The sequence below is a fragment of the Dermacentor variabilis genome, chromosome 2 (assembly GCF_050947875.1).
Source record: "Dermacentor variabilis isolate Ectoservices chromosome 2, ASM5094787v1, whole genome shotgun sequence".
Taxonomy (NCBI): Eukaryota; Metazoa; Arthropoda; class Arachnida; order Ixodida; family Ixodidae; genus Dermacentor; species Dermacentor variabilis.
In genome coordinates, this window is record NC_134569.1 from 197963800 (window position 1) to 197976179 (window position 12380).

The following is a 12380-nucleotide window of genomic DNA, read 5'->3' on the forward strand; positions in this document are numbered from 1 at the left end:
GTCAATATGTGGCCGTTTACGGTAGAAATATGGTTACGCAAAACGGTTGTAACTCTTCTTTTAGCGAAACTAGCCCGAAAAAAAATTATATCGCAATTAAACGCTAAGACGACTCTAACAATACGACAAGTTTCATTTAATGGTCCTAATTAGTTAGTCCACAGAGAAGTTGTAAATATTGTGGAATTCTCGTCTACCATGCGGCGGTACTTGCACTAACGTCGCTACTTCATAAAATAATAATATATCACTCCACAGCCGAAAGATCTATGCGTGGTCTGTGTGCTTCAATAATAATAATAATAATTATAATACCTATATTAAATAGATGCGTCGATTTAGGTAAAGCACACTGCAGCTTCGCTGCTCGTCCCTGTTCACACTGCAGAGTAGAAGGGCTGATTATTTTCTTTTGTTTTTTGCGCGTGTGTGCACGCGTGTGCGCATCTAAATGCGCATATGGGCGAACGCGTGCGTGCCTGCGTACTTGCGTGTGCGCGTGTGTGTTTGTGAGAGAAAACATTTCCCTACTTACACCTACTCCCGGGCACTAACGGTATACAGTTTATTGAAACCCATATTTGAATCTGCAAGACAAGAAAGGATGACACTGCATTGATAGCGTTATCGCTTTCTGAAAGCGAAACCGACGCATAAAAATTAAAAAAAAGCACCTGAGACGTCAAGATCGCCCCCCAGATTTCGTGGCGATAGCACCATCACCATCGGCATGGCTCCGCAAGAAGCTGCCTAGCTATTAACTTTATATTCCGTACCTCGGCGGCAGCTTAATGTAATGAGAGCAATGAAGCATTACATTTGCATCATCATTGCTTCCTGCATCGCTCCTGCGGCCAAGCAAGCTTCCGAAAAAAAAAACACTAATAAAGATTTGCCATTGCTGAACGCGGTTAAACCAAGTTCGTCGAGTGATAGCACGGTTTTGTTTGCTTCAGGGAAGGCCACAGACGCTGCTCGGCGCGGCAGCAGCAGCGAGCTAATTGACCATCATGCTGCTTCTCACTTCAACGCGAACAAAACGTTGAAAGGACAGCACATGCGAAGCTACCAGCCAAGGAGGTTAATGAAAAACTGCTGGAGTGCAAGGTTCCGTCATTTTTTACCAGGAAAGGTGAAGCCAATGCTTGCCCCTCCTTCACCTGAAATAGAGCCTTGTCGGGTGATCATCTTTATTCTATGGGATGATGTCCGCTTACACATTAAGTAATGCTATAGGCTAATTAGAAACTAAAAGCTGGTTATTCCAAACGAAAATAGTAATTCCTTCTGAATACTTATGCCGTTCTCCCCAGTACAATATGCCAGGACATTCAGATTTCACACTGAAACCTGTAAAGCAGAGATACACGTAGACAAGTATCTGCCTGATAAAAGAAGGCATGATTAACCAAGTAGGTTGATTACCTCGTTGGAAGTGTGTGAAGGGCGCTTCTTCATAATTTTTATCGCTTATCTATAGTTTTCCCTAGTGCCTCCAGCGCGGCTTCACCTTCGGAACATAGTTTCCACTCCCGCAGTTTTTCTTTAACCTCCTTGCTACCAGCAGTCGGCGCGCTTTGCACACATCGCAGTTCGCTTTGAAGATGGGGCCTGCGCGACGCAGGCACTTGTTCTCATCGCCGATTGCTGTCAAGATATGAGCGCCCACGCGGCTTACAGGAGAAGCCACCAGTAGAGGCACGCTAAGTCCCAGTTTGAACTTAGCTCAGCTTGAAGGCCAGATTTATGGTAGCAGGCATTTTCTGGCACCATTCACTCTAAGAATAGCGATCAGACTGGCCGCAACGAACATGCTGAGGCAGCCACACCATTGATGACAATGTCACAGAAGGCTAGGTGCGGTCAGGTCGACCTAGCAGATGTTCTTTTTCCGCGTCAGTTGCGCCTGAAGGGGCCATTTATTTGCAAAATATTTTTTCGCATTGCTCTTACAGAAGCATGTCTAATAATAATTTGTTCGCTTGACTAGATAATCTAGAGGACGGGCTCCCAACTACTCCTTTGCTTTAGTCACGCAAGATAAATAATTGCAGGGTTAATTACCGTAGCTTCCTTAATTACTCACACAACTGCTAGGCTTACTTCGCATTTATAGGTTACTATGTGAAAGCGGAATGATAAGATGTTGTTGCCAATATTATTATTGGTCTTATATTTTTATTTTGTGCAGTTAGAAACAGCCCACACATAGATGGTACAGTGGGCTTCTTATTATGCAAGAGCGAGAGCTTTGACACGTCTTTATTTTTTGCGCAAATCCAGTTCTTGAGCATAAATGAATGTGCTCAACCGGGCACTTCTGCCTTTACGATGGATTTTCGTACATCATACTAGAAGGACCTCAGCTCTAAAGTTCATCACATAAGATGTTCGAGAACATTGCGTGCCCTTCCCATTATATTTCTGAGCGTAGGTGGCATCAGGCTTGTTTCCCTGGCGTCATTAAGAATAAAAGCAGCTGCATGGGCTAAAAGGTTTGGATGAATTCTTCAGTACTTTGTATCAGATGGGGCAGCCCGGACGTGTGGTTTAGAAGGAAATGAACTGTAGTTTTAGGAAAAGTGCATTGCGGTAAATATTTTGGCTGTCTAATTTTAAGACGTAAAGAAGAAAATACCACCATTTCGTGACAATTAGTACTGACATACGAATGCAGTCAAGTGAAATATCATCTCCGACACAGTGGCCATGGTGGAACGGGCTCCTAGGCTACAGGGCTATACTGACACATGCAATGCGGGTTTAATAAATACCTGTAATCGGGAAGTGTTCAGCTCTTGGAGTTTTTATGTCTAGGCGCCTCTGTGCAGTCTTGGTGACCGCTTCTATGACGTGCTATATTTTCCAGCTAATGTTCAAAGCAACTGTACACTTCTTTTTTTCTTTTTGTGGGGGGTTGGCTTTCTCGTCTAACCATTGTTCCAACGTTACTGCTTGGCTCAAAACGCGCCTGCAATTATTTCAAATATCCTTACTGTTGTTACCGGTTCAATAGCGAAAACGCGTTATATAATCAGAAGCGAATACAGGCGTACATTCTCGATCACATTCGAGCGCCCGCTACTGCGCTGTGATTTCAAGTCTGATCCGTAGACCAGATTCCGACGAAAAACGACTTTGCGCGCAGCCACCCTTGTGCTTTGATGGTTTTTTTTTCAGCGCAAGCTCGCCTTATAATTAGTTGGATTTGAGACTCACCCTTTTGGAAGTACCCTGTTCTTGACATCACTATAACGTGACCGTATAGACGTGCTACATTTTCATTGATTGAATACTGGAAAATGAACTAACCCCCGTATTCTTAAACACACCTTCACTCAACGTTCCTCCTCGACTCAGGCATGTCGAGGCGACGGGGCTTCCTTCACTCAAGGCGCCGTTGCGTTTCACGAACACTACTCCACCTTTCCTCCGCCAAGGAACGCCATGAGAATGGCCCCTTGACTTGAGTGAAGCGCACCGAGCGAGAAAAGCGCCTGATATCGACACTATTACTATAAATGTGCTTGCCAAAACTACAATTATTGGAGACAAATATTTGTTTCCGTTAATTTGTATTCCTAATCAAACCACTACACTGTGCAATGCACAGCTTTAGGTCAGCAACGCCGCCACTGTGAGCACTGAACTGATAGATCAAGCAGGAGCTGTGTTTGAGGTCTGGCAACAATTGCACCCAAACAGCAGAGAGCATGGTGCATGGCTGAAAAGCAAGAAAATTTGCGCCCGCATTTGTTCGTTGCTCTTTATTTCCTAGTTATTCATTGGTGGTTCACGTTGCGTTTGTTAATTGCGGTTATTATGGGTAATTTTGTCTGTTTGTGTATGGTGACCGAGCCAGATTGACTTCGAAGGAGGCCACAGATGGAACGGCCGGTGGGCAGTTTTTTGTACCTTCAAGACCAATTGGTGCTGACAGCTTACAGAAAGCAACAAGAAGACAGAAAATACGGGCCAGTTAACCATTTTTGCATAGAAGCAAATTATGTTGATGCGGTTTTCGCGAGGTTGCTGCGGCGCTGTCGATAAAAGCATGACCGTTGTTCATGTTGCGGGCATTAGCACCTGAAGCATATCTGAGGCAGCATAAGCTTGCACAAAACAATATTTTTTACTAGTGGGAGCTTGTGGGAGATTCGGCACGACAGTCTGGTATTCGTTCCGCTTTTTTAAACAAAAATGCAGAATGTACCAATCGGGGCCGATGTCCATCGATCATTCCAGTATGGCATATGAAATCTGTCAGTATTGACGAGGAGCCGTTATAGTATACATGTGGGAAAATGCATTTGGTTGTGTGCGCAGCACCGGCAGCTTGAAGAAAAGCGTTTTTTTTTGTCGTGTGCTTCGTTTTAGAAACCGTGGTAGTTAGTCGGTTTGTTCAAATTGTAGCACACGTAGTCAATGAACCAGCACTGGTGCTTGCATTCACAGTGTTTTCTCACTTCCCACACACCCTACGCAATGTTTCAATCTTCTGAAAATTCACATGTCAGTAGTTCATCACAAGCGTTAGTGTTATTTCTCCTTACCTTTTTCAATGTGCTATGTGGTAGCATCTGATGCATGTTCCACAAACTTTGCTTTGAGTTCACGCTGTGGCCACATTTATTAGTTGTGCTATGTCTTTTCATTTCCGTTTTAAATTTCACACTGATTTTACTTAGCGCGCGAACGCCCACTGTACCTAAAAATTTTGGCATTCTGGTGCAGGATGTGGGCTTTGGAAGGACCAGTTGATGAAAAAATCAACGCCTGTGCTTCACAGCAAGGCTTATGACAGACCTGAAAGCATCGATAGATAGGGTGCGTGCGCTGTTGGAATTGCACCAGCCAGCTTCCCTGAAAGATCCTAGGTGCTCAACAAGTACTGGACTAACAAACATCAGTCTGCGCTTATTTTCATCAACTTTGTAACAATATTGATGTTACGTCTCCCTACATTGGCAAAATGGCGAAATGGACACCGTCTTATTTCGAACCACAAACATGAAACAGCTATCAATGAAATGAACTGCATATTTTATTCCTGTTCAACTGTCATATAAACTTGTTTTGGCGACCATATATTCATTATTATGATGTGTGAAGTCATCAGTTGGCCATGATGCGTTGCGATTGTGATGTGAGCTTTTTACTGCCCACAACTTGTGATGAAGCAGTTTCGCAGCATTTGTAGACAGCATTTTAGTGTGCTGAAGCTACTTTAGCATGAGCTAGTGTACGTTAAGAAATATTCCATAATTTTATGGTTATTCGCAGCCAGTCTGAAGTAACGGTAGTGATGCACTCTATAATTTATTTTTTAGGATCATCATTGTGACATTCTGCATCATCATTTGGCCTAATTTGGCATCCTACAGGGCACGCTGCTACCCGGCATTTTGGTCCTTGGTCAATTGGTGAAGTTCTGCAAGCCTAATAAAAGCCAGCTGTCATACCTGTCCAGTGGAATAAATTCACTGTTGTGACCATCGTAATTCATCTTAAGCTGAAGCTATAGCCAGATCAGAAACATCATATATTCTGCAAGGATTTACCATTCAACGCCGTCCGGTGCCTACAACCGACAGGTTATTGTCTAGAATACAGCAGGACTTTTATTCTAGAATATATTTGGAAGCAGTGCTACTGCTTCTGTTTGCAAGATCAGAGTTCGCGCTGTATTTGCATAATGCATAAAATGCATAATGCATAATTTGCATAAAGAACAACAACGTCTTCTTCGTTTTCCCCGCTTCACCTAAAAACCCGCGCTACTTCAGCATCGTCCCGACTGGCGCATACCCGCTGCATTATGGTTCTGCCAGATATAGTTGTGTCAATATTATCAAAGTACAAAAAGGCGAGCATAATGTTCAGTTGTTTTAGAAAAAAAATAATGGCATTTGGATTGACAAGAATTTATGAAGGGGTAGATACTATTTTAATAAATATGCCTGAAAGAAAAAAAAACCTGGATACAAATGCAATCACTTCAGCTACAACCTATCTGTGAAGGCAAATGCATGCAGTCAGACTGATGTTGGTGATGATGTTTGAGCTGATAGGATGTTAGATGCGGTAGGACAGACGTCTTAGCCAGAATATTGCGACAACTATTGTTGTGCAGCAGGACACATTAACTGGAGCTTTTCACTTGCACACCAATGCAAGCGCATCACACACAGCACAACTGGAAAGGCAGTTGCTCTGTGTGCTTGTGTTGACAGCCTGGTTCCTGCATAAGACAAGGTGATAAATATTCAATGATGATAACGCACATGAAGAGAAGCTTTGGTACAGTATTCGTTTTGTTTAGTTTACTTTTTGTACCAATTAAATTCGCTTAAGACTTTTATGTCCTAGTGCGCGATTTATTTTACTATAATCTCATACTTCTTTTATATATATTTGCAAAGAAACATTTCTCAGCTGGTTTGGCGCTTGCGCAGCCAGGCCGACATACAGCGATCTACAACTTACATAATGAATCCTCTAGAGAGCTGGAATGTTCGCAACAAAGATATGCGAGATATATCTGGTACCACTTGCTGGCAATTTCTGTAGTATGAGCTGTCACTGCACTGCTACAGCTTTCTTTATCACAATAAAAGATAATGGGATGTGCAAAAGATATATTGTATTTATTGTTATTTAATCTTTACTCAAATAAAAGATTCCATTCACCTGTTTATACATGCAGGTATAATTCTGAATACCGTTTCATAACTGGACACTTCTTCGTTGGGCTCGGATGTTCATAGGCATGATAAGCTAATTAAACTGAATATCTTGAAGCAAGCCTCACTTAAGTAATGGTGACGACTTTAATTTCCACCAGCTGCACACGGTCCACGCAGTGTTACAATATATTTCTTTTGTTTTCCCTAGCGCAACTAACCGCATGGAATTAAAGAAGATTGAAAAAAGATTGAACGCACCTGCTCATTTACAGAGATGATCGCCTTGCTGCGGTGTGCTTCGCGGTGTTTGGATTAGAGTAGTCAGTGACGATCTGCCCTAGTGCACACCACTCGAACGCGGGTGACTGTCGGGGCTTGCACGAGCAATATACACACACAGGCGCTAATGTCAGGCATTCTCGTCGTTTTCTCTTATTTGGTTAGAAGTCCGCCGCAGTTATGTATCGCGCCGTGCTTGAACTGATGCGTCCTTGTACGATCAGCCGCGAGAAACACGTAAATGCTCTGGCGCCAATAGCACTCTTCGAGCACTCGCACGAAGAATACCTGTATGCAGGGCAACAACTGGTTCATGCCAGGAGTAATACGACAGTCACTGCACTAGCTCGCAGTCTTCTTGACAGGACGGTCGATCTGTCTCGGCGCCGCAGTGGAATACTTTCGTTGTCGAAGCGCTCAAGCGGATTGCACCGGTCCCAAAAACTAAGCCTTTGAATATGGGGAGCATCGTTAACTAAACAAACGCTACGGAGGCAACTGGCGTCCAGCCGAAAATGCTGACGAGGCTAGTGACAGATAACAAGGCCGCCATGTTTACGCACTAACTTCACTCAAGGAGCGATTCAAGGTAGCTGCGAGGCTACCTTGACACTCTCGGGTAAAACGCTCGAGCGTTCCTTCACTCAAGGCGCATTTCAAGTGCAGGGCGATTTGTGAAACGAAAATGCCCACTCGAGGAGCATTTCGAGTGGAGGGTCGAGTCGCGGTGTGTTTGTGAATACGGGGTGAAGAATTTTGTATGGGCGCGTTAATGCTCTTCACGAAATAATGTACTATTCACGACTGGACTGTTCACCTATGAGCTTCTAAAACACAGCAACCCGGACATTAACAGGAGGTCTGAAGAATAAAGGAAAATAAAGTACTGATTATTGAGCTTTCACCTGGTGGCACGGAAGGCAATTTCAATGAAAATATCTTTACGATAACTAGAAGCCTATCTGGCTCAGAGTGGCACTTACAAAGGCCTACCCATTCCACAATGAAATAGGTGATATGTACATGTGCGAGTCTTGTGGAACTACGGAAACGATTGAACACATCTTGTGTCTCTATCCGAAATATGACGTCGAACGTCGAGGTCTGCGGACGGCATTGACGCAGGTAGACTCTACACCCTTTTGGGAAATGAGGATGCTTGGACCATGGCCGTACGCGTCGATGGCACAGAAACCCACGATAGCGTTGTGGCAGTGCCTCAAGTCCAAAGGTCTTGGCGACCGCTTGTACACACGGTGCGATCCTTCAAATGTGCGCGAAGCTAGGTTCTCTCACGTCTCTTTTCATCCGTGTACCCCTTCACCCAGTGCCGGGCAAAAACCGGACGTCCGTCTTAGTTGGCCTCCCTGCCTTTCCTACGTTCTATTTCACTCTCTGTATGTCCATCCACTTGAAAGCGTTTCATCCGAGTTTCCCCTATGCAAGCTGATACCAACTAGATGGTGGTAGGTATGTGAGCCCTTGACATATGTCCAACCGTCGAACAAAGGGTAATTCCGAATGTTTCATAATTCGGGAAGGCGAGTTACCCTCCTGCATTTCACTCCAATTCATAACCACGCAAAAGACTAGGATACTGCGTGAAGAGCGTCGTTAGTCAAAGCCACGGAGTAAGGCTGCGTTCACACTTGGTCTCGGAGCAGGCGGAAGCGGAAAAAACTTGACAAAATCCGCCCGCCTAGGCGGAGAAACGGGCGGAAAACCAGGCGGCGAAAAAATCGGTCTCGGACCGATTTTTTCGCCCAGGCGAAGCGGAAAGACGTTCCGCTTTACCGGAAGCAGCAATCGCGTGTAAACATCCGGTCGAGAACTTGCGGTCGTAAACATGGCACCGAAGGTGTCGGCTGCTATGCTCATCGACGCCGTCAAAAGCCACCCCGTGCTCTATGACAAGACCCACCATCTGTACAAAGACACGCACCACAAGAATGATATTTGGGCCAAGATAGCCGAAGAGCTGGGAGTAAGCAGTAAGTACTCGCACATTTTCTCTCGCTACGCTGGTGGTGCTTTGTGGGTATAGTTTCGGAAGTAACTTATGCCGAGAATGCTTGATCAGCGCCGCTGTTAGGAGCAAGTGCGCGCCGTGCTTTCGTCTCATTTCCTTTACTTGCCATTGTAATACTTACTGGTTTATTTTGCGCCAAAAGCTGAAGCAACGCATGCAGAAACCGTGTCTACAGCTCCTAGCACCGTGTGCACTGTAACACATAGGGTCGAATGGGTATATCACTGTTTATGTCGCCGCACCGCAAGCCAAGAATCCTGGCAAGTAAATCCAAAACATCGAATGTAGGCATGCTGAACTTGTGCAGTTGCTATATGCAAAAATTTCGAATGAATAAATGAGGTGCATGTTGCACGCACGCTCAGCCTGTGCCGCGAGCGCAACCGAACAAAGGTGACACTATATGCCGTTTTCTTTTTTTGTTAAGCAAATGGCACTCCAGCCAAATTAAACTTTGTACATGCAAATTCAGCCATTGTGTTTTATAACAGCTGCTCAGGTGACAGCATGTGGTCCTAAAGAATACGGCTATGCATTCGCAAACAGTTCTCTCTTTTGCCACTACCCTTTGCACGGCAAAAAGTCTTGCCTTGATCACAGCATGTGTAGGTGGTTCACATTTGCTGGTGGCCCGTCATTTAAAATTGCAACTGTTGCGCAGGTGCATTATGCCAGAAGAAGTTTAAGAACCTCAAGGACACCTTCACAAAAACAAAAAATCAGATCAAGGATTCGATGAAAAGTGGCGCTGGTGCCCATGACGTGCCCCTCGTGAAGTGGAAGCACTTCGAAGCAATGACGGGCATAATGGAAGCTGTTTATCAGGAGCCAATGTAAGTCCTGTCTGTGTAGTCACAAACTTGCCTTGGAAGTTGTGTTTGCATGGTCAGCTGGGTTGTTGAGAGTAAGATAAGTTACCATGCAGCGTCATTTGATTTTATTTATTTGAAGGGCTGTTAGTGGCTTTCTGTTACCTTTCTGGTATACTTGGCAAGCATGACATTGTTCATAATATTCACCTCTGCTGCATTTTTTACTTGCTGCTTCTGCGAGCAGGAACTGCAAGGGTATCTGGTTTAACTGTTCTTCGGTGCCTTATTTCATATTTTACTTTTCTAGCTTGTGCAGCAACCTCGAATTTGGCTCCTTTGATGGGTAAGTGAATGACTGACATGCATATTTGTAACATCTCTACAGTCTGTAGCGCATGCTAATTCACATATTCTTCAAACTCCATGACAACGCTCGCTGCTAGGCTGGCCCATAGTTGGTGACAACTTCAGCGTCAACCAGAAGGACACATCGTTAATGTGGCAGTATTTTGTAGGTATGACTTTTTTCTGATCATTAGTGGGTCTGATTGGAAGAAGGGCAACACAGGCCAAATAGCTAGGATCCATATGTCTATCGCGAAGTACTACATTAAACTACCAATTTGAAACAGTGGGTAATCTAGGAATGCATAAGTTAAAGCTACATGTGTTGTGAACATTAAAATGTTTCAAATCCTCACGGTACTTTGCCTAAGCAAAAGATTCAGTGGCTTGTGCATAAATTGCCATCTCCGATTCTTAGAGTGTGCATAATAATTCAATGGTAGGGACGGTAATGAGCAAGTTCTTAGAATGTATTTTATTAGTCACTGTTTAAGCACCACACATTGTTAAATTGCACATTGATATCAGTGAGCACCAGCTGCAATTGGTTTAGTTGTTATTTATGCAGAATGATCGTAGCTGAAGGCCCAGCAGCAGCCAGTCACGATATTGAAGATGTACCAGCAACAGGAGATACAGACGACTTCGAAGAGATGGTGGTGCCAGAAAGTTTAGAAAGTGCACCGCATACAGACACACAACCTGCAAGCAAGACAACGGAATGGTAAATGTCATTATGGTATAAAGTTCCCTAAAAAACAGCAAGTTTTTTTTTTTTTCAGGCAGCCTGACAATGCAGAAAGTGATATTGAGCCAGAAGTGGTGCTTGACACAACTGAAACGTATGTAGGACTAGGTGCCCCTACCCATTTATGTATACATTGCCAAAACTAGCTCACCAACTTCTTCCCTTACAGGGTACCAAGACCAAGAAAAGTGGCAAAGACATCCAAAAATCCCCAGCGGTAATGTAGGAATTGGTTTTGTGATAGTCAACAGTAGTGGAGACATCCTTTCCTTTGCAGCCCCGATGGCAGCGTTCCCTCCAATGCGGCAGTTGCTGCCGCATGCCTTGACCACCTGAAGGCAGTTGGAAAAGAGCGCCGACAAAAAGAGGAGACCCAGGACACTGTCTACCATTTCTGTATGGCAGCTGCTGGATTTTTACGGTCACTGCCACCTGATGACCAATTTGACTGTATGTGTTCCATCCAAGCCACCATTCAAGAAAAAGTAATGGAAGTGAGGGCTCGGAGGAGCGAAAAATAGTCCTGAAAACATAGCTGCGTGGTATAATGTACATACACTGTTTTTTTTCTCTGATATTTATCTGTGATATTTAAGTGCCATTGCGTGTTTGTCATCCACTTCTTACACAGTTGACTCCCATGTCGCTACCTATGCCAGCGCTCCCATACTGCCCCTTCCTCTGCAAAGGCGCTGAGTGGTCTGTGACTGTACATACAAACATGGATCTCAAATTCTTTGCCTCAACATATTGTGAAATGAAAATACATATAGAGCTGTGCTCAAATTTTACATTACTGATTATCGTAATTTTCAGAATATTTCCAGCTATTACTATGTCAGGTATTTAAGTTCTGGGCATTGTCTTGTTTTGAGATTCCACACTCATACTCAACAATCATTACCTAGCAGCCCTGTGGCCAGTTTTAGTCGCATTCCTTTTTTTTTCTGATAACATGTCGTATCCCAGAGCCTATAGTGCCTCGAACAAGTCCTCTATGGCAGAAAGTTAGTATTCGTCTCTTTCCCCTAGTACTATATGTGATACTTAAGCTCTTGTGCAAATAATGATAAGGGCATGGCGTGTTCAACTCATCCTGCACTGCACAGAACTATACAGTACAAAGTTTTTACCTGTGATACGTATTTATTGAAAATACTAGTGATATTTAAGGCCTTGTCCAGGACAGTAAAAATAAGGGTTTGTTGTTCTTTGATCTCGATGCGTGGTGTACAGAACTGCACAGTACAATCTGCCAATTTTAAGATTTGTGTACCAAGTCTGTGGATGTGATGGTTAAGCTCATCTAAAGTTGTGAAGTAAGTGTTTGGAAAGCTCAGAACTGCGCGGTACATTTAGTACCCATTTTTTATCCTTTTGATATAAATTGTACACTCACGATCGTGGAAAAAAGGGCTAGTCATGCTGTGCACAGAGCTGCACAGCCTAGTGTTTGTATCCAGCTTTTCCTTGAAAGCGCC

At 43.9% G+C, this 12380-nt stretch overlaps 2 protein-coding genes across 2 annotated transcripts; both read left to right on the forward strand.

The window, feature by feature from the left end:
- Window positions 1-8831: 8831 nt before the first annotated feature.
- Adf1 (Adh transcription factor 1) lies at window positions 8832-10802 on the forward strand. The gene is made up of 5 exons (XM_075682515.1): window positions 8832-8956; window positions 9656-9827; window positions 10114-10149; window positions 10250-10321; window positions 10720-10802. The coding sequence occupies exons 1-4, from the start codon at window positions 8836-8838 to the stop codon at window positions 10266-10268; spliced, it is 348 nt and encodes a 115-aa protein (XP_075538630.1). The 5' UTR covers window positions 8832-8835; the 3' UTR covers window positions 10269-10321; window positions 10720-10802.
- On the forward strand, window positions 10721-11951 carry LOC142573020 (uncharacterized). Its single transcript, XM_075682514.1, has 4 exons — window positions 10721-10875; window positions 10934-10993; window positions 11069-11116; window positions 11177-11951. The coding sequence occupies exons 1-4, from the start codon at window positions 10721-10723 to the stop codon at window positions 11418-11420; spliced, it is 507 nt and encodes a 168-aa protein (XP_075538629.1). The 3' UTR covers window positions 11421-11951.
- Window positions 11952-12380: the final 429 nt, after the last annotated feature.